General features: G+C 55.0%; 1 protein-coding gene across 1 annotated transcript; it reads right to left on the minus strand.

Moving 5' to 3' along the window:
• Nucleotides 1-4,173: 4,173 nt before the first annotated feature.
• On the minus strand, nt 4,174-16,158 carry CACNG8 (calcium voltage-gated channel auxiliary subunit gamma 8). The gene is made up of 4 exons (XM_048224214.1): nt 15,966-16,158; nt 7,786-7,869; nt 6,574-6,714; nt 4,174-4,931 (listed from the first exon to the last, which is right to left on the minus strand). Exons 1-4 carry the CDS (start codon nt 16,141-16,143, stop codon nt 4,174-4,176), a joined length of 1,161 nt encoding a protein of 386 aa, XP_048080171.1. The 5' UTR covers nt 16,144-16,158.
• Nucleotides 16,159-22,349: the final 6,191 nt, after the last annotated feature.

Raw genomic sequence — 22,349 nt, forward strand, 5'->3', positions numbered from 1 at the left:
TCACCCCTTGTGGCTCCCTTTGCTACATCCTCTTCTCCCCTGACACAGATGCCCCTTAGCCTCTAGCCAGGGTCACTTCTCTGTCGACACTCTCCCTCTAGGTCACCCCGTCCAGCCCCTGTGGCTTTCCATGTCTCCTATATGCTGACGTTTCCAGAACTTATATTTCCAGCCATGGCTTCTCCCCGAAGCTCACATATCCAACGGGTTACCGGATACCCTGACCTGGGTTTCTGGCAGGCATCTCCAAGTTGACATATCCAAAGGAGAACGCTTGGTCCCTCCCACCCAAATCCTGATTCCTTGTTCTGGGAGCCCCCTTCCAGGCAACACACCGTGTGCTGCGCAAGCCCAATTAAGAGTTCTTTTTTGGGGCGCCTGGGTGGCTCAATCCTTAAGCTTCTGCCTTTGGCTCAGGTCATGATCCCAGAGTCCTGGGATTGAGCAGGCGTAGGGCTCCCCGCACAGCGGGAAGCCTGCTTCTCCCTCTCCCACTCCCCCTGCTTGTGTTCCTTCTCTCGCTGTCTCTCTCTGTCAAATAAATAAATAAAATCTTAAAAAAAAAAAAAAAAAGAGTTCCTCTTTCTGTCACTGGGCTTCTCACTCCGCGTCCTGCTGCATACTCTTCACTCGCCACCGCTGTAGGCTCTGCCTCCAAACTCCCAGACCCTGTCCTCCATTTCTCCCCATCCTCACTGACTCTACTTCGGTCCAGGCCACTGTCAGCCGCGACTGGACAAGGACAACAGCTACTAGCTCTTTGTTTCCACTCTTCACTCCTAGTCTCAGCACAACCATGCAGTTCTGTTATGTTGTTGTTGTTGTTGTTGTTAAAAATAAAAATGTGACGTCATGCCTGTGCTCAAAACCCTCCGAAGGCTTCACACGAAATCTAGAAAAATGCGAATTTCTTCCCGGGACTGCAGGATGGGCACCCAGCCTACACTCCGACTTCGCCCCGATGTGCTCACCCCTGTTAATCCTCCTGCCACCAGGCCTCCTCCCAAACCTGTGACCCCCGGGGCTTCTGTGCTGCCTTGGGTGGCCTGGATGCTAGTCCTGACCCCTTCCCTTGTCACAAGTCCCGTATCTGTTCACATGGTGCCACTGCAGTGAGGTCTTCTCAGGGCACCTCGTCTGAGGTCACCTGTGTCCCATCACTGTCACTGTCACCACATCCTGCTTAGTGTTAAAGCACCTCTCGGTAACCGCGGTATTTATCGTTTGTCTCTCCTGGGAATCCAGGACAGCAGGACCTTGATACATTCCTTAGGCCTAGCCTGGGTCCCGAACAGGTTGGCGCTCGATAAATACTTCTTGCATACTAGAACTGAACACAAAAGAAGTGGGTCATTCTTATCCTGTCTGCTCCACACTTGCTTCTGGACAGATCTCTGGATCTTTCTCTGTGGTTCCACCTCTCCGTGTCTGTGTGGTTTTGTGTGTCTCTGAGACATCCCTCCTCTGACCTGTGTACTTCTGCCCCTCTCTCTCTGCCCCTCTGGGTCACCCTCAGTGTCTTCAACTCTCCCTGTCTTTGTGACTCACCCCGTTTTCTCTTATGTCCTTATCCTCTTCCCTCCCCATCCCCCCTCTTCCCATCCCTCCACTCCTCCCCATCTCCCCTCCCCCCCTTCTGCCCAACTCCACCTCTTTCTTGCTATATATTTGGCCTTTGGACTCTAGAATCCACTCCTCCCAACCAGTTCTACCCCTTGCTCCACCAAAGAACCCCCCCCTCCCACCCAGCTTGTCTCTTTTGACTCTGCCTCTCTCTGTCCTCGCCTCTCCATTTAGCTTCCCTGCACTCTGTTCTCCCGGCTTGTATTCCTTCCCCCACATTTTCTATCCACTCTCCCTGAAACTGCTCCCAGGGAATTCCTCCCTGGTCCCTTGCCCTCCAGGTTCTCCCTACTTCTAGTCCACCCACAGGGCCTCTGGGGGGAACTCCCAACACCCAGTCTGACCCCATCCCTCCTTCTGCTGCCTCACATCATCAGGACAGAGGCTGCTGAAGTCCCTGGCACCACCAATAACCCCTTCCTCCCCATTCATGTCCGACGCTGTCTTCCCACCAGACTGGGAGCCCTAGAGGGCAGGGCAGGGTCTGAAGCATCTCCAACCCCCAGCACTGCCAGGCACAGGGCCTGGCACACAGGAGACCTGGGGAGTTGTTTACTGAGCAAATGAAGGCACGTCCACTAAGCACCGTCCCTTCTATATCCTCAGTGGTCTTCGGATCCATCCCCCTCCACCCCCACAGCCCTTGCTCAGCTCGCCTGCCACCCTCTTCTCCCCTATCCCACAGTGTCAGCCTCCTGTTCACCACTTTCCCAAGTGGCTCCTTCTGACACCCACATCCGGTCCTGGACTTCTGCTGCTCCAAGCTCTCCCGTCTCTCCTCACTACCCTCAGAATAAAGCCCAAACTCCTCTGCCTGGAACTCCAGCACCTTTCAACTCTGGCTTCTGGCTGCTTCTCTGACCTGACCTCCCACCCCCACCCTGTCCTCCAGCATGCTAGAACTTTGAACTCTGTCCCAAATACAGCGCACTATGTCACTCCCCCTGGCTTTTGCCTGAGTCACCCCCTTCATCACTTGACAGGTTCCTACGCATCCTTTTTATGCTGGGCATTCCTCTCCAGGAAGTGTCCCTGAGTACCGCCCACTGCTGGAGCTCGGTCACTCTGTTCTCTACCCATCGATGGTCCCTGTCACGGCACCAATCACCCTGCCTGCATTACGGGTTTTAACGACTCCTCAACAGCAGGCGTAGGGTCTGTTTCATCTCGGGGGATCCTGATTCCAACACACGGCCTGGGATGTTAGCAGAGACACAGAAATGTCAACGAGTGAATGGCTGAATGAATGAATGAATGAAACACAAATATCTAAGTCCCACTGAGCTTCCCTTGTATACCAGACACCTGCCTGTGCTTTAGGACTTTGTGTGATTACCTGCTTCCTCCCAGGAATGTGAGTTTCAAGAGCCAGTGCCTGTGTTTGATGCTGAATTTCAGCCTGCCTCTGCCTCTCACTCTCCTCTTTGATTTCCTGCCTCCCTTTTGTACTCTATTCACATTATACTCCTGTTTAAAGCCATTCCAGGGTTCCCTGCCACCCTCCAAGTGAAATCCAAACTCCTGACCTAAGGTACAAGTCCCTGGGCAGTCTGGCTCTGTCTACATCCCCAGCTTTGTCTTGCCCCATCTGCACCTGACTCACTATACCTTAGCCCTCCCTGTAAGCTCTTCCTGCCCCAGGGCCTTTGCATATGCCCTGGGTGAGTGTTCCCTGGCTGAGACACATCCCCCAGCTTCACCAGGCTGGTGTCTTGTCATCCTTTCAATGTCAGCTAAAATATTCCTTCCTTTTAAACTGGGTTACACCTCCCTGGCAGGGCATTTCAAAGCATTTTGCTCATTTGTGTTCTAACTGTAACTTACTGTTCGTATATACAATTCTTTGATTAACGTCTGTCTCCTGCACAAGATGCAAACTCTATGAGGACATTGGGGAACCCTGTCTGTCTTCCTTCCCTCTGTAGGCTCAGCATCCAGCACAATGCCTAGTGCTTAGGTATACAAATAAATTTCGGATAACGAATGAACGAGTAACTGTGCCGGTTATGTTCCCTCCCCAGTACCTTCCTGGTACACAACACAATAAACCCTTGCGGAATAATGAATGAAAAAGTGAATGAATGCCCACGTCCATTCCTTGTTACTTTGCCTTTCTGCAAGCCTTCTCTTTACCTTTCTGTCTCTTTACATAGGGCATATATATAGTTTGTAGGCATAACTATATATTCATGTGTTATGGGCCCCTCTCCAGGAGTTGGGCTGGGCTGGGAGTCCCTCCCTCCTCCCCCCGCCCCGCCCCCACATGCACACAGCAAAACATTAAAAAGAAAACATCTCAAAACTGCAAAAAAACTCCACGGCCCTCCCCCCTCCCCCCATCCCACAAAAAAATAAAACACGACGCCCCCTCCCAGCGGCCCCCTCCCTCGGGGGGTCCCCGATCGGAGCGCGGGGCGCCGGGGAAGGCCAAGCAGTCTCCAGCGCGCTCGCGGGGAGGGAGGGGCGCCCCCGCCCCCCGGCAGCCTCGTTGCACGCGCGCCCGCGCACGCGCCCCGGACACGCCCCCTCGGCGCCCCCCGGCGCGCGCCCCTACACCGGCGTGGTTTTCCTGTTGAGCGTGTTGGTGTTGGAGGCGGCGGCCTCCTTGGCCAGGGTCCCGGGGGCGGGCGCAGCGGGCGCGGGCGGGGCAGGCGCGGGCGCGGCGGGCGGCCCGGTGACCGTGACCGTGACGCCGCCGCCCGCCTCCTTGGGGAAGGCGTTGTGCAGCGTGAGGAAGCCGGGCGCCCCCCCGCGGTCCCGCTCGGCGCCCGCCCCGCCGCCGCCCGCGCCCGAGCCCGCGCCGCCGTACGCGCCGCCGCCACCGCCGCCGCCGCCGCCGCCGGCCCCCGCCAGCCCCGCGGCCACGCTGCCCTTGGACGGGTCGCGGCTGAGCGTGTACATGGAGATGTCCGTGGAGGCGAAGCCCGGGCCCCCGGCGCCGCCGGGAGACGCGTCCCGCGACGGCGACGGCTCGCTGGAGCGGGAGCTAGAGCGGGAGCGGCGGCGGTAGCGGAAGCGGTAACTGGGCAGACGGAGGATGGCCGAGGGGCCGCTCCCGCCACTGCCGCCCGCGCCCCCGCCGGCCTTGAGCAGGTCCGAGCGAGACTGGCAGTGCGCCTCGCGGCTGCGCTCGATGTAGATGTTGACAGCCAGCACACCGATCACCTCGGCCAAGATGAACGACAGCCCGCCGAAGTAGAAGGACCAGCCGTACGAGTAGTGGTTCTTCTTCTCCTCGTCCCGTTTCGGGCCCGGCTCGCCCGCGTTGGCCGAGATGTACACGATCACGCCGATGATGTTGCTCAGGCCTGGGCGGGGGACGGTCAGACGGGAGCCTGGAGGCCACCCCCTGCCCCGCCCCCGCCCCGCCCCGCCCCGCGGTCCCGCCCCGACAGTCCGAGCCCCCTCCCAGGTGCTCTAAACTCCTCCCGAGATGGCCCAGGCCCCGCCCCGCGCTGGTCTAAGCTCCGCCCCTGGGTGGTCTAGGCCCCGCCCCAAACGAGCCCTGTCCTGTCCCAGGCGCTCTAAACTCCTCCCGAGCTGGCCCAGCCTCCTCCTCACTCTGGTCTAAGCTCCACCCACGGGTGATCTAGGCCCCGCCCCCAAATACTCTGCGTCCCTCCCTGGGTGGTCCTTGTCCCCTCCCTGGTGCTCTAAACTGCTCTCTGGCTAATCCAGGCCCTGCCCCAAGACAGCCTACTCTGGATCACAGCCCCAGTCAGTGGTCCAGGCCCCGCTGGCCCAGACCTTGTCACTAACGGTCTAAACTCCTTCCCACCTGACGTAGGCCCCACCCCTAGAAGGTCGAAGCCCCACTCCCCGCTAGCCCAGGCCCCACCTCCTCTAGTCTGGTGTAAACCAGGCCCCAGCTGGTCCACGCCTTGTTTGGTCTGGTCTAAACCCTGCCCGTGGGTTTCCAGGCCCTACCCTGGCTAGTGTAACTCAAGCCTTAACGTTATAAACCTGGGTTTTCTCCTGAGTCCTACACCCGTTTAAACTGTTTATGTCTTAATTCCTCTCTGATTCTCTAGGCTCGGTCCCTTGCTGATCTAAACTCTTCCTTTCAGGAGATCAATCCAGACTGGTTATCTAGCCTAGGCCCTGCCCCAGCTGGTCTAAAATTCGCCTTTACTGGATCAGGACCCCTTCAACCCTAAGCCCCGCCTCCAAATTATCAAGCCCCGCCCTCTGAAGGTCCAGACGCGGCTCCTCTCATGTCCCCCGCCTTTGAGTCTTCTGGCTCAAAAGCAGATCTTGACCCATCCCCAAAGCACCCCCGGCTCTTTATGCTAAATCCTCCCCCTTCTCTGGATTCTGTCCCCTGGAATTTCCCAGCACTACTCATTTCATGTAGAAAAGCGGGGAAGAGGGGTGCGTGGGGAGGAGCGAGTGGGGAAACCTCACTCGAAGTTCGTCTAGATGGTTCCCAAGGACCAGCCTTTTCTTGGATCTACCAGAGTTCACGAGGCCCCGCCCCCTAAAACAGGTTCCTCCCCTCCATCTGCCGCCAAATCTTTCTCCCTCTCCCGCTCGGTCTCCGGGATGCCAGCCCCGCCCTTCTATCTTCAAGACCCCAGCTGTCTCCAGGCCCCACCCCTCCCCTAAGCCCCGCCCCTTCCGTCTGCAGAACGGCGGGCTTTGGAACCTAAGCTCCCCGCACCCCTGATTCCGCGCTAGACACGTGTCAGTGCTGGGCTTGTTCCCCCCAAAGACGGCGCTAAGGCGACACCTACCTTGCCCAGCGGGTGGCGATGGAGCTTAGGAAGAGCCTAGGAAGGCTCCAGGCCCCAGCAGGCGCCTGGGGCAGGGTGTCTTTGCAAACGCGCGGCGCGCGCGCGCGCGAACACACACACACACACACACACACACACACACACACACACACACACACACACGTGCACCCGCGCAGGTGGCCGCCCCATCCGGCCGCCCCCTCCCTCTGCCTCTCACCTGCTGCCACGAACAGGATCCCTGCGCCCAGAATGATGTTCCTCTTGGACTTATAGACCCGGGAGGCCGCCACGCACACGCCCCCGAGCAGCAGCAGGATGGCGCTGAGGATGGGGAAGATGCTGGAGGCCCGGACGACTCCTGCGAAGGAGAGGAGAGGAGGGGAGAAAGGATGGGAGCTAGGGCGTCAGATGCTGCCCTTTGCGCCTCTCGGGAGCTGCGCCTCCTGCCCGCTTTCGTCTCCGCTTCTCTCGCTAGACTCCTCCAATTCTCCCTCTCTGTGTTCTGGTCATTTCATTTTTTCTTTCGTTCTCTCTCCTCTTTAAAATTTCTCAATTTTTAGGTCTGATCTTCTCTCCCGCCTTTTTCTTCCTTCTTTTCTTTCTCCCTCGGCCTTTCTCTCTCCTGGCACATTTTTTTTTCCTTTTTATTTCTCAAAATCACTCTCCCTCTCTGTTTTTCTCTGAACTTCTCTGTGGACCCTCCCTCTTTTTCTCTTTTTCCTTCTCCTCCGCGTATTTATTTCCTTTCTCTAGATTTATCAAATTTCGTAGTATCTTACCCACCCCCTTTCTGCCCGGCTTCATCTATCTCTCTGGGTTCCCCGCCCTTCCTCCCTCTGTGCCCCACCCCCTGTCCTTCTGCCCGGCTCCATCTATTGCTCTGGGCTTCGCTTGTGTGTGTGTGTCTGTCTGTCCGTCTGTCTCTCTGCAGTCCTTTCCACCCACCCTCCAGACCCCCAGCAAAGAGATTTTGCGATTTCTGAGCCCCGCGGAGGCCGCAGCCAATCATAATTCAGGATTTGCCGCGTTCTCGGGGTAGCTACCAATCGCACCACCGGCTTCCCCAGCCAGCTCGCGAGAGTGGCCAGTCCGCGCCGCAGGTTGCCCCACAGCCCAGGGCGCAGTGGCCAATCCCAGCCCAGAAACCGACAACCAGTCACGGAGCAGTGTTGCCGCGAGCCCGGGACAGCACGGAGGCCAATTACCTCCCAGGATCGCCCCTCGGCCCGCCCCAAGGTGAGAGGAGGGGGCGGGCGAGGGATCACCGAACGAATTGGGGTCCAGAGGATCTCAGCATCTGGATTTGGATTGGCCGGCAAGTTCATCCCTGCGTGTCGATCTAAGGGCTGCTCCCCAGTCCCCTCTCCGCGCTCCGGCCCCCGGCCCAGGCCCAGCACTCCTCCCCACTCTGACTCAGATCCCCACGTACGGAGCAGATACTCCGCGCTGTCATGGTCGTAGTCCGTGTCCTCCGGGAAATGGTTGATCTTCACGCAGACGCCTCTTTTCAATCCTGGAGGGGGATGGGGGTGATGGTGGGGGGGGACTTAAGAGTTGGGAGAACCCCCAGTGAGAGAAGACCCCTTCCGTCCCCAAACCCCTCCTCTCTGGGCCTATTGGGAGACAGGAAATCCTGGCTCCTGAGCCTGTCAGTATCTGGGACAAACCCTAAACTTCTCTGGCCTCAGTTTTCCCATCAGTTAAAAAAAGAAAGAAAAAAGAAAAAAGGGGAAAAAAAGAGAAAGAAAGAAAGAAAGAAAGAAAGAAAGAAAGAGAAAGAAAGAAACCCATGCAACACTCACTAAAAGGCCACAAAGACCTTTGCCCTGTAACCCGTGCTAGGACACTCAACCTCTCTGGCCTTCTGTTTTCCCCCCCGCTATAAGAAAGAAGGCGCTGGTTTCAGCAATGTCAAGGCGCTCTGCAACTCTGAGCTTGTCGACGGGTCTGAAAATGCGTGGGAAAACGAAGGAGCGCACAGAAGGCGAGGACTACATTTCCCATGAGGCCCTATGAAGTCTTGAGTCCAATTGTGAGAGCGCAGCCCCAGTGGACCATGGGAGTTGTAGTCTCTTCTGTTCTGCCTATAGGGAGAGAGATTCTGTCTCTTACCTGGAATCCTCTGGAAGGAGATGGAGTGGCTGGAGCAAGTAGAGGCATGTGAGGAGGTATGCCTCTAGGCGTCATGCAGTCTCACCCCCTTCTTCCGTCCCAGAATCCTCATCCTCACACCCTTTGGGGACCCATCTTCTCACCTTTGGGGACATTTCCTATTCTACTACCTCTATCACATAACTGGAGATTGATATGTAAATAAATATAAATATAAACACACTTAGTTTCCTTGATTCTCCAGGCTCCTTCCAACCTGCAGGCCTTTGCCTATGCTGTGGATTCCGTTCACATTCTTCACTGATGAAAAACTCACCCTGCAAATGGGCAGCTCACAGGGTACCTGCTTGAGGAAGCTTTCCCAGTGTGCGGGTGCGCGTGAACGCGCACGCACACGCCTCCCCCCAAAGGTGGGTCAGTATCCCCCTCCAGGGTGGAACAGCTCCCTGCAGTACCCCCCCCCTTTTTTTTTGGCATGCATAGGGTTGCTTTATAAGCTTCTTCTTCCTCAGCAAGCTGGGAGTTCCTGCAGGGGGAAGGCACGGAGTCTAATTCCTCTGTGTGTCCCTAGCATTGCCTGGCACAAAGGAGGCCTCAAGAAATGGGTGTTGAATGAATGAGTGAAATTATGAATGAATATAGGGGTAGCAGAAGGGGAGATTGGAGGCAGAAGATGACAGGGAAAGTAATAAGGATAAAGGAAAGGATTGGGAAGAAGGAATATAAGGCAGTGAGTAATTCCACTAACAGCTAACATTTGCTAAGTGCTTCCTAGGTAGATTAACTCATCCGGAGCTCCCAAGAGTCCCATGAAATAGAGAATGCTATTGGTGTTGTGCAGTGACCAAACGTTGGGAATTGGACTCATACTGCTTGATAATGAAACCCAGCTCCATCATGTCCCGATTCTGTGACCTCATTGGTGTTACTTAGGCCAATTTGCTTCAGTCCTTTCACCTATAAAAGGGGATAATAGGACCTACATCATGGGATTGTTGTGAGGATTGAATCCAGGTAAAGAAACTGAGCACTTTGCCTGGAACATACTTAAGTGCTCAGTTGATATCAGTCGATCTACCCATTGTCCAGATGAGGAAGAAGAGTCACAGAAAGGATTCATCAATTCACAGCCGATGGGTGGTGAAAGCAGAATTAAAACACACAGCAGTCTGCCCTACTGGCATATAAGGCTATGGCCTGTTCACCACTGTCTTCCAAGAATCTAGAACAGTGCTTAGCACTTCGTGCTTAATAAATATTTTTATGAGCATATGATTGAATGGGCCAAGGACACGAAAAGCTGCTCGACATCACTAATCATCAGAGAAATGCAAATCAGAACTGCAATGAGCTACCACCGCATACCACTGGAATGGCTACTATTAAAAAAAGCAAAACAGAAAATAACAAACATTGATGAGGAGTAGAGAAACCGGAACCCTTGTGCACTGTTGGTGGGGACAGAAAATGGTGCCAGTTCCTACCCTTTTATAAATTAACTAATTAAAAATGTTTTAAATTAAAAACAGTGTTACTATATGACCCCGCAATTCCACTTCTGGGTATGTACTCAGAGAACTCAAAGCAGGGTCTCTAAGAAACACATGTACACTCATGTTCGTAGCAGCATTATTCACAACAGCCAAAAACAACCCAAGTGTCCATTGGTGAGTGAGCGGATAAACAGAATGTGGTCTATACATACAATGGAGTATTATTCAGCCTTAAAGAGTAAGGGAATTCTGACTATGTGCTCCAACACGGATGAACTTTGAGGACATCACGCTGAGTGGAGGAAGCCAGTCACATGAATACAAATATTGTATGACGCATCTAGAGGAGTCAAGTTCATAGAGACAGAAGGTGGAGCGGTGGGTGCCAGGGCTGGGGGAAGGGCATGGGGAGTTTTCGTTCAATGGGGACAGTTTCATTTTGCTAAATGAAGCGTCTGGACAACGGGTGCACAGCAGTGCGAGTGCACTTAACACTGCCGTACTGCACCCTTAAAAACGGTTAGGATGATACATTTAATGTTATGGTTTGTTCTATTTTACCACAATTTTTAAAAAATGAATGCATGCAAACTCTTCTCCATCAGCACATCGTTACGGTGCGGTCGGTAAGACCGTGGGTTCAAGCCGTCTCCTTTCTTGAATGGGATCACAGTACGTCTCTCAAAACATTAACCATAATTAAATGAAGTTGAGCATGTAAAGCGCATGGCACCCAGATTAGTGACGACAGCAGTAGTGACAACGAGCACCCGCTACCAAGGGCTAACCACACACCAGGCACCTGTCTGAGCCTCTCACTGGGATTAATGCTCTCGATCATGATGACTAACCCTAGGGATACTGGACAATAATGATGTCCCTGCTTTACAGATGAGAACACTGAGCAGAGAGTGCAAGGAGTTGCTCAGTCCCATGCAGACGGTAAGTCGCGGGGAGGAGACGCAGTGCAGCTGGGCTTCAGAGGTGAGCGTATTTAAGACCGTGGAGCGTGGTCCCTGGAATCATATTGCTGGACTCACACGCCAGGACGGCCACTTCCCAGCTGTGTGGCTTTTGGGACTTGAATGCCCCTGAGCCTCAGCTTCCTCACTGGGGAAATGAGGACAAGGACATGACCTCACGGGGTTTGGTAAGAGTTCGATGAAACACGGAGTCGAGTGCAGGATACAGGGGACTATGCCACATGCTTCTGCATATTATCTGGCCTGACTGGGCTGAGCCAGGAGCTTTTTATGTGCAGGGACAGCAGTAATGTGTCCCTGGGTCTCCCCAGAGCCTGCCTAGCACAGACCAGGGTAGGCGGGGGCGGGGGTGGGGGGGGTGTGCTGCAGTGAGGGTGCATGGGGAAGTGGGTTCCAGCCGGCTCTGCCTTTCACATGTTGGGTGACCATGTGGCTGACTCACTTCCCTTGCTGGCCACCAGCTTCCTCCTCATACCACTCCCCTCGGCACAACTGGGAGATTCAGGATAATAAGATATGCAAAGTGCTGAGCACAGGGGCTTTAGATGACTGGCTTGAATAAATGGAGCTGTGGGTCCAGAGTCTTGATTCCTGAGGAGGGGGCTACACCCAAGCAGATGTCACTAGCCCTGGGGGGCTCTTGGGCACTTGAAACATGGCAATTGAGATGAGGTGTGAGCATAACATACGCACAGAATTTCAGACTTAGTATGAAAACAATGCATAATATTCCGTCAATAATTTTTTATATTGATTACATATTAAAATGATAATATTTTGGTTATGCTTGGTTAAATAAAAGATACTATTAACCTTTATATTGATTTATTATAGTGTATGAATTCTATTTATTAAATTATATTCATTGACCCTTCTCTTCTTTCCTTGTTTGAATGTAGCTACTGGAAAAATTTAAATCCTATATGCAGCTTGCGTGATGTTTGTATTGGGCAGTGCTGGGTAAGAGGCTGGGATTTCTGGGTGATCAAGGAAGGGGTTGCTCAGGGCAGTCACCTGAGTTCGGAATACTTAGAAGAACAACAACAACAAAATGTAACGACACGATCTAGCCCTTACTCTGTGCCTTCAAGCCTTTTAAATGCCTTTCAATTGCAGCTCACGGAATCCTCCACAATCCCTATGGGTTAGGGGCTATTGCTATCCCCAGTCCTTGGAGGATGGAAATGAGGCAGGGAGAGGTTCACTGTGTGGCCCGAGGTCACCCTGCTGTGCCTGGCAGACAGGAGGCAAACCCGATCCCAGTCTTGTCCCAAAGGCTGGGTCTCAGTCATTACACCTACTGCGTCTATCAGGGAGACTCACAGGGACATGGAGACGGAACCCGAAAATCCCCGGGGATACAGTGCCATCAGGAGGCAATGGTTCACGGGGCTCAGTTTCTACATGCCTGGGTCCCCCGTGGGCTAGAGGCTGGTGGATGCATTGCTTTGTTCTCCTAGGAAATAAAACAGACCTAGATTCAAATCCAGACTCTACCACCTCTTAGTTGTGTGACATTGGGGGAGTCACTTCACTTTCTCAGAGCCTTCGATTCCATTTCTAGAAGGTGGATAATAGGGGTACAGATTACACAGGGCTATTGTGAGCATTCTGTGGCAAATACATGACAATGACAGTAACAATGAAGCCGGCCTTCATTTACACCCTCCTGTATACAACATTTCCTTTGGCTTCCGGGACACCCACTTACCTCATTTTCCCTAAAACTCTGTGGCTCCTGCTTTCTGAGCTCCTTTTGCTGGCCTCTCTCATCTCTTTCATAATAGTGGACTAGCTCAGGCTGCAGCCCTTCCACTAATTGTTCGGTATGTTTCTCTCTCCGCATTCTCTAGGTGACCTCATCCATCCATATGCAGTGACCCCCCCACAATTTATATCTCCGGCCCAGACTGTCCCCTGAACTCTGGCCTCGTACATCGTATCACTCACAGCCTAGATCAGGGGTCAGCAAACTACAACCCGTGGGCCAGACCCAGCCTGCCAAATCCAGCGAAGAACGGGTTTTACATTTCCTAAGTGATTGAAAAAAAATATCAAAGGAGAGTATTTCGTGGCATGTGAGAAGGATACGAAATTCAGAGGTTGGTGTCCATACACGAGTTTAACTGGAACGCGGCCACGCTCATTCACTCACGTCGTTTTCAGGAGTGGCTGTGACAGGGACAGGTCCACAGAGCCTAAAATATTGACTGTGTGGCACTTTGCTATGCCCACCCCTGTCCTAGGTGGGATCTCTGATAGGCATCCTAAATGTAGCACGTCCAAAACTGAGCTCCTGATAGCTCTCCTCACAATACATTAGATCAGAGAAAATTAAAATAAATAAAAGAAAACGCCCGTTCTGCCATCCTCCGGAGGCCTCCTCCCTCACCCCCCCACCCCTGCACCACTCTCAGGTGCTCAGGCCGCAGCCTTGGGAGCAGTGACTCTCAACCGGGGACGAATTTATTCCCGGACCAGAGACAGTTGACAATTTAGGTTGTCACAACATGGGGACTGCTCCCGGCACAGAGAAGAGAAGGTGGAAGCCAGGGTGCTGCCAAGCCCCCTAGAATGCGCAGGCCGGCCCCCACGGCTCTGAACCGTCCCCGCCAAAGTGTCAACAGCGCTGAGGCTGAGAGATGCGGTTTTAGAGACACCCCGACCTCTCTCTCTCTCACCTCCCACACCCACGCTGCCAGCGATGCCGCAAACCCCACCCCACTCTAGCTCTGGGACACGCTCTGAATTCAAATCACTGTTCCAACTCCACCCGCCCCCAGTCCAGACAAGCCTCCGCCCGAACTCCCTCTTGCCTGCCCCTTAGTCTCTCTCCAGGGCGGCCAGAGCACTCCTGTCCACAATGCAAGTCAGCTCTCCTTACTCCTCGGCTCAGGAGCTCTGGCCGGGAGAGTCAAGTCACATGCCAGCACCGAGAACCTGTGAAATCAGGCCTGTCCTCTCTTCCATGGCACCTCCCCCCACGTCCCCTCACTCACTCTGCGGGGGGCCAGACACACAGGCTCCCACCTCAGGGCCTTCGCTGCGGCCGGCCGGCTTTCCTCCGGAGAGCCGTGTGGCTCCAGCTCCTGCTTTAGATCTCCCACTCCGAGGTCACGGGCTCAGTGAAGCCCATCCTGGTCTCCTCGCCTGCCACTTCCCAGTGTGTCCTAACACACTGCATCCTTTCCCCTGTCCTGCTTAGCACTTCATGCCAGCTCACACCCTAAGCGTTCTGTTTTCTTATCTTTCTTATTATTCATCTCTCCCTCCGAATAGAACACATATAAACAGGGATCTTTCGTTTTTCGCTGCCATAGCCCCGCAATCAAGAACAGTGCCTGGTGCATAGTATAAACTCAATAAGTGTCGGTCGTGTGGATGGATGGATGGAAGGATGGATGGTGGATGGCATTCTTACTATACGCTGTGCGCTGTCCTAGGAGTTTCGGGAGGCAAGCCCCCACACGTGGCTGGTGCCTGGCGCTTGGTCAGACCAGTGAATGGACGTGGACTCGAATGCCCACAGGAGGAAGGAAGTACCATAATGAGAGAGTGGACAGGTGTGAGGCCATAGGGAGCAGAGGCGACAGTGGGGACCGGCAGACCGCATGCCTGATCTGAAGGAGCAGCTGCTGCTTGAATTGGCCAGTCGTGGCCACTGCAGAATGAGGCCCTGCGTTGTCAGATCTTCTGCTAGTTCAAAAAAAGCCGGAAATCAGATTTTCAATGTGAAGTCTCCCTATTTTTAAATGTTGGCAACTGATTCAGATTTTGGTTTCAGTTTTAAACACTTGGCACACCAGACAAAGCATATCTGCACATCCCATCCTTCAGACCTGAGTTCTCTTGGCTCTGCCCCAATCACAGCTGGGTGACCTTGGGCAAGTGGCTTAACCTCTCTGAGCCTTGGTTTCCTCATCCCGGACAGGAGGGTGCACCTGCCTCATAGGATTAAACGAGACAATTGCACTCCTCACTCACGGCGAGTGCTCAGCAAAAGAGAGGAGGAAAGGATGGGAAAAGAGAGGGATGAAGAAGTGGAGGGATCTTGGTCTTTTTGATGCTGGAGGAGAGGTTTGGGATTGTGTAGTTGCAGATGGGAGCTGTGAGGCTCAGGGAGGTGAGAGATATCGATCACACAGGAGACCGAGGCATGGTGGGCCTGGGACCCAGGTCTCCTGCCTCCAGCCCCGTGGCCCAGAGCTGTGCAGAGGCGGCCCAGGGCTGTGCAAAGGCGAAGCAGAGCTGAGTGGGAGGGAGGAGGAGCTGGGGAGGGAGAGGGCAGCAGTGGGCAGGTGAGTGGAGGTTGAGGCGGAGGGCCAGAGCTAGGAGAAGGGCTGCAAGAGGGAGAGGACCCAAGGGCAGACCAGAGATGGAGACTGGAAGAGGCAGTGGCCTTAGGGTCCAGAAGTGAGGTGTTCAAGGAGGAGGAAGACGTGGAAGGAGGTGTGAGTGGACAGAAGATGAAGCAGAAGAGGCCTAGGGCCAGGATAGGAGGCTGGAGGAAATCTAACAGGGAGAGCCAAGTGTGACTGGAGACTCCAAGAGGGAAGAGAGGAGAGGGTCAGGAGCTCTGACCAGACAGGGCATGACCATGACATTTGCGGGAGAAACAGCCAAAGAGGAGGAAGAGGGGGCAGGGGAACGGAGGGGACTGGCTGGGGTAGGGTGTCTGTGGAGAGAAGGTGAGAGGGGACTGGAGGAGGCGAGACTGCCCCGGAGAGGAGGGGAGGGTCCACGGAACAGTGAGAAGGAAAGAAGACAGAACGCAGAGGGCGCCCTGGAGGGAGGAGGCAGAGGGAGGGACGGGAAAGGGCAGGAGGCGCCCGGGAGGCAGGACAGGACGCGAGGGCCAGAGGGGAGGGGAGAGTGTGCGGGGCGGGGGATGCGAGAGGGGGCCGGGGTCCCCGGAGAGGTGAAAGGGTGGGGGAGGGCGGGCGGGCAGCGGTGGGCAGGAGGGCGGCCCCCGAGTCTGGAGGGGAGGAGGGGCGCGAGGCGGGGGCCCCCCCGCACCCTACCTTCCAGGCAGCAGATCCTCCAGAGCCCGGAGTGGGTAAGGCCGCCGGGGTCCTTCTTCTCGGAGGAGCCGCCGGCCCCGCGGTGGGGCGGCGCGTCGTCGCTGGCGGTCAGGTTGGTGGTGTTGCAGATAAAGGCCCGCGCGTACAGCCAGTAGTCGGTGCTGATGGCGATGGTCATGAGGCCGAAGGCCGCGAAGGCGCCCACCGTGGTCAGCAGCACCTGCACCCCCTTCTCGCACCAAAGGCCCCTCTCTTCGTTCCAGCGTTTCAGCGACTCCAGTTTGACCACGGGCAGCCGGGGGGCCGTGGGCCACCACCGGGGCAGCGGGGGCGGGGCCGTGCCGGCGGCTGGGGGGGGGCACAGCGCAGGCAGAAGTGGGGGCCCGGGGCCGGCCGGGCTGGGCGGGGGCGGCGAGGAGGACGCGCGGCCCGGGAGGGGGTCAGAGGGCGGCCATGGTCGCCGGCTGGTGGGGGCGGGGAGCAGATAAAGGATTAGTCAAGGAGCTCCGTGCCTCCCCCACCGCCGCCCCCGCCCCACAGAGAACCCCCACTATTTCCTGGGTTGAAGAAACTCCTTACACTCGGGTTCTCACTGCCTCCCTCTCTCTGAAAAAGTCTCCCTCGGCCCGGGGCAGGCAGTCTTCCCACTACCCCCCCCCCCCCACCGTGGCCTGGCACAGTAGACACTCCTCCCCTGCCTTCCCGCTCCTCCCCCTGGTCCTCAAGTCTTCCCCACCGGGAAGGCCACCCCCCCCTCTGGCCCCAGGGCTTTCTCCTCCCAAGGAAACCTACAAGATCCCTATCACCATTCTTATCTCTCCCAGTTCTGCCGGATCCCCACGTCCCCTGCAAGTTTCACCTCCTCACCTACTATGTCTAAATGTATGAGAAACATACATTTCTCAATCTCTCCTCTGCTAACAAAAATCTTCCCAAGGAATCCTTACTGTTTGCACAACTAAGGGGAACCACATGGTTACCACGACTACAACCCCCACCCCCCACAGTCTCTTCTGGGTAGGAACCCCCTTCCCTTCTCAGACCCCTATGTCTCTGGACCAAGGTTCTCCACTTCAAGCGCATCTTGAAATCACCAAAGGACCTTAAAGATCAGGATACCTGATCTTTAGGATACCCACCTGAGCCCCACCTGAGCCCCACCTGGGCCCTATCAGAGAAATGCCGATTTCATTGGTCTGGGGTGTGGCCCCGGAGCATCTAGGTGTTTCAAAGTTCCCTGGGGGGTTCTAATGGGCAAGCAACACGCCGGACCTTGTGGTTTAGAAGAATGCCCCCAGCTCCCTCATACTCACTCTACAGCCCACACTGTCTCCCTTGGACCAACCCCAATCCCCTACTACATCTTGGACTCAAGCAAAATCCCCCATCCTCCGCTTTGCTTAAAGAAGTCTTCTGAATCTGGCCCCCACTGTCTCTACAACTTAGGCAAACTCATCATAACTATCACTTTCTCCTCCTCCATTAAGAAAAATTTCCTCCATGAGCTCCACGGAGGAGCTACTCACAGGAATCCCTTCCCCCAGACCCCCAGTTCCTCTCCATTCAGAAATCTCCCGATGTTTGACCCAAACTCCCACTGCTGTCCAGGGAAAGCCCCCCACTCTGCCCAGCATCCCCCCTGCCCCATTCCTCTGCCCTTCCACCGTCTTCCACTGCCTCCAGACCCCCTGACTGTAGCCTTGGTTCCCTGTTATCTTCATTACACCGATGAACCCCCCAACTCTAGATCTCCCCAACTCACTTGGACCTCCCACTCTCTTCAACTTACAAGAGCCTCCCTCCTTCCCCCTAACCTGACTTCTCTTACACCACCAAGAATCCCCTTCCTCCACCAACATCTCCTCTACTCAGGAGAATTCCCTTCAGGAGCCCCCACCAACTCGCCTTCTTGGGAACCCCCTCAACTCCCCTTACTCTTCCACCTGTGCACAGACACGCTCTGCAGCCAACTTTCTTCCAAAGGTAAAGGGAGCCCCCCATAGACAGTGCCCCTCAGAAGAATTTCATCCACGAGGCTACAAACTCTTTTAGTTGGGAACAATTTCCCACTCTGCAACCCCCGTGTCTGTTCATTTCCCACTTCCATAGCATGCCCACCACCACACCCCCAGCCCTGCCTTCTCCACCCCAACCCTCCTTCGAGGCACACGACCCTTACCTGCTTCCACCACTCACTGTTTCCTAGGCTTCTTCCCCAAACCCCCTGTGACAGTTCAGAGCCTGGAAGGAGAACCCCCCCCTGGGTCCTAGTACCAGGGTGACCTTGGCCTTTTCCACCTCCATCAGCTGGCCCTGCCTGGGTCTGCTCCTAGGAGGGGCTGCTGAAAAGGTTGTCTATGGGGGGTGTCTCCATGGCAACTGGGCCTAGTGCCCCACACATGTGTTCCCTCCCCCACCTCCACTAGCCTGCCCACACACAGCCCCTACCGGTCCCCATTCATCAGCCCACTGGACACTGACATCCCCCAGCCCCTGTCCTCGGTTCTGGCCCCTTCCTCTTTCCTCTCCAGACAAATGCCGAGTTTCCTCTCCTCATCTCCTGGCTTCTTCCCCTCCATCTGTACCCCTCACCACGAGCACCACCACCTCCACTGTCCTAGCAAATCTCTGTTTCCACCCCGGGGTGAGCCCATGACCCCGAGCTGTACCCCTCCCCTGCTGGGCCCCCCACAACCCAAGATAAGCAGGGGATGGAAACGGGGTAAGTGAGGGAAATTCTCCATCAAAAAAAGATTTGAAGATTTTTTCATTTTGTCTATTTGAGGGGCAATCTGTTTGGTTTTAGGGACTCTTCCTTTAGTCCATCTGTCAGCGGCAGCAAAGGTGGAGGGAGCAGGGGACCCCCAATTCTAAAGCTTCCGGATAGGAGAGGGGTCACCAGCCCTTCTCCCTCTGAAGGGGCTGGCTCCTTCCTCCAGAATTGGGGGGGGGGGTCACAGAACCTTCCTTCTACACCCACCCACCTCCGATTAATAAAAAGATCTGTCTCACCTCTGTTAACGATAGGTCAACTCTCCGATGCACTGGGGAGGGGACGATGAGCCCCCCTGTCTGCACCCCCCCAGAAAAACCCTTGTGGCTCCCAGTTCTCACTGCTCCCCCTCCCCCAGCAGCGAGGGACCCAGGCGTCCGACCTGGTTGGGGGGGTGGAGATGAGGAGGCGTATGGGGAACGAGGGTGTGGAGGTGGGAGGGGAGGCTGAGGGGCAGCTCTGAGCCCGGGCCCCAAGGGAGTGGGGGTCGGGATGAAAAAAAAGGTGAGGAGACAATTTGGTTCTCGTGTCGCTGGGTAAAGTGCGGAGCTGGAGGACGAGAGAGGGAGGGAGGAGGGAGGGAGGGGGAGGGGAGCCGCTGAAGATGGGGGAGCCACGGAGAGGAGGTGGGGGGAGGGAAAGGATTGGGGGGCAGGGTCTGGGTGGCAGAACGAAGCTGAGGAAAAAGAGAGAGAGAGACCCAGAGAGGGAGGGAGAGAGACAGAGAGAGACAAGGAGAAGCGGAAAGAGAGAAACCCAGAGACTGTGAAACAGAAATGGGGGAGGGAGAAATTTGGGGGAGGCAGCGGCTGGTAGCAGAAGGAAGTTGGAGAGAGAGACACACACAGAGAAATATCCAGAGAGAGAAGGGGACAGAGACAGAGATACAAAGAAAGAAACCAAGAGACTGGGGGACAGATGGGGGATGGGGTAAGGGAGAGGATGGGGGGGTCAGAATGGGTAACAGAAGGAAAGAAGAGACAGGGACAGAGTCATCCAGAGAGGGGGAGGAGAGACAGATGGGGAGAGACAGACAGAGACTGGGGGGGGGGAGAAAAGGGAGAAAGGGAGAGAGAAATGGGGGGGTGGGGGCAAGGTCTTATTAGAGACAAGGATGCTTTAGAGAGAGAAAAAGATGGAGAGAGAGAGAGAACGGACACGAGAGTAAATAATAAGAGAAATTTAGGGGAGAAGGCTCTGAGTGGCAGAAGGTGGCTGGACACGGAAAGGCAGGTGCAGAAGGAGGGAGAGAGACCCAAACAGAGAGATAGGTGGAGAGCGCCTGACTGGGAGAGACCCCGGGAACGAGACACAGAGAGACACTGAGGAGGCATCAGAAGGAAGCAGGAGGAAAACAGGAGAGGGGCCAGGCTCCGATGGATGAAGGAGGTCAGAGATTGAGGACACCCGCGCCCCCTCCCCCACCACATCCCTTGCCCCGATCCCTACCCCCATCCCCATTTCAAAGCCACCACCCCACCCCCACTAGCCTCCATCTCTCCACAGCATCGCCTGCCGCCGCCACCGCCTCTTCCTGTCGTCATAGCAACAGGATCCAGGCGCCCAGCCAAGGCTGGCAGCAGCGCCGGAAATGAGGGGAGGGCCTTTCCAAAAGGACCCCAGGAGCTGTCCCCTTTCCCCAAATCCAAGGGACAGCTCCACCTCCCTGGGCCTTCCCACCCCCCACAACTGCTAAGGGCAAAGAGCCCCTGAGAATGAAATTCTCTTCTATTCAAGTTAAGAGGGTAGCAAGCCCTTAGTTTCACTGACATTTCACCTCCCCCCCACCCTACCCGCCGCCCCTTACTCCAGGAGTTAGAGTCCCCCAAGATGGGAATGGGAGCGGGGCAAATAAGAGGTGAGAAACTTGGTGGAAATAAGTCTTCAAGAAATCTGCCTGAGGCAGGGCGGGACAGCTCTGCAAGTTTTCAGAACAATGATTGTGGAGTTCCAGAACTAGCCAGTGGGCAGGGGGTGGGAAAACTCGAGGCAGAAAGTCTGAGATGAGAGTCAGAAAGTTTGGTTTTGAATTCAAATCTTAGAGATGCCTGTAGCCAGCGTGTGACCTTGGGCAAAACATTCCCTCCTTTTTAGACTCAGTTGTAATGGGAACAAAAGCTGCCTCTAATGAACGGAGAAAAGGTCTTTACTCGCTGCTCTAGATAGGCAGTCACTTCAAGCCTGCGTCCTCCTGCAAATGCTAACCAAAACTGAAAGCTAGCCATGACCACAGACTTGGGCTAGGTAGTTTGCATGCTTCGATGTCTTGTGGAATTCTTAACAGAATCCTTGCGACGACGTGGGCACTGATGTTCCCATATTACAGATGAGCAAACTGAGGCTCAGAGATGTATCGCCATGTACCCAGATCGCTCAGGGAATAAAAGGCAGAGTTGGAGACGAAGCAGCCTCTTTGTGGGGCTTGACAGGGGCGGGCGGACAGCAATAGGTGAACTTTAGAGCCACTTAACATGCCATTTTGGGGCCAGCTCCTCCCTTGGGGGACTGGCAGAGACAGAGAAAACCTGTATTCCCCACACATCCAATCCCCGCCCCCTGCAGGAGCCATACCCTTCTGTACCCGGCATCTCTCCTTTCCACTGGAGTTTCTAAAGGTCAGTTTATTTAATTCTCACCGTGGCCCACGGGGAAAGGAGTTTAGAGAAGCATTCTGACACCCCTTGTTTGGAAGCAAAGAAACGCCAGCCTCAGGGGACGGGGCCTGGAATTCATTCATTCGAGAACTATTTGTTCCGCCTCTGCTCTTTTGCCAGGGAGAGGGACGCAGCTGCAAACAGTAATGGTAACCGGTATCAGTCGAGCGCCGAATATTACAGACTCGGAGTCATCTGCGGGCATTGACTCGGTCTTCCAGCTTCTGTTATTAGCCCCCATTTTAAAGATGTGGAGACTGAGACTGAGAGAGGGAAGCACATCCCCAAGGTAGGAAGTGGTTGCAATCAGGGCCGAGGCTTCAGGTCCTAGAGCCCGTGCTGTTTTCTCTGCTAAAAATAAACAACAAAACCAGAAACTTCCAAAGGGTGAAAACGACCACAAGGCCAATAAAGCAAGCCAGGGTCTCTAAACCTCGGAGCTAGTGACGCTTGCGGGGTAATTCTCGGTGGTGGGGACCACGCTGCGCGCTGTGGGATGTCCAGCACCCTGCCCTCACCCGCCGCATGCCAGGGGCAAGGGGTTATGATAAAAAAGAATTCAGTCTGTCCCACCTCAAATCCTGCTCCTTTTTGGAAAAGCCCCTTAACGTTGTTAGCTGTTTCTTCTCTTACTTGCCTTTCCATCCCTAAATGATAATTACCTCCTGGATGCGTCAGCCTTATACATTACAGATTCTTTTCCTCTGACAGATAACGATTTAACTCCTGTCGACCTCACTCTTTTCCCTCCCTTCCTCCCCCTACAAATATTCTTAGTTCTATTGGTTAATTTTGTGGCAGTAAGTGATAGACTTTACGTTGTGACTGCTTGTTTCAGAGGGCATATATCTGGTTTCTTTTCAGCAGCTTTGTTGAGATAGAATCCGCATACCGTACCTCACCCATGGAAAGTGTACCACTCAGTGGCTTTTAGCTATAATCACAGAATAGGGCAAC

This window comes from Ursus arctos, unplaced genomic scaffold (assembly GCF_023065955.2).
Source record: "Ursus arctos isolate Adak ecotype North America unplaced genomic scaffold, UrsArc2.0 scaffold_19, whole genome shotgun sequence".
Lineage (NCBI taxonomy): Eukaryota > Metazoa > Chordata > Mammalia > Carnivora > Ursidae > Ursus > Ursus arctos.

What these genes read in the sequence shown, in the direction of transcription:
- CACNG8 (XM_048224214.1), bottom strand. Translation starts at nt 16,143, where the DNA reads ATGACCATCGCCATCAGCACCGACTACTGGCTGTACGCGCGGGCCTTT. An exon ending in GAGGATCTGCTGCCTGGAAG is followed by an intron (nt 7,870 to 15,965) that starts GTAGGGTGCGGG and finishes ATCCCCCTCCAG; the next exon opens with GATTGAAAAGAGGCGTCTGC. An exon ending in GATCCTGTTCGTGGCAGCAG is followed by an intron (nt 4,932 to 6,573) that starts GTGAGAGGCAGA and finishes TCCCCCGCCCAG; the next exon opens with GCCTGAGCAACATCATCGGC.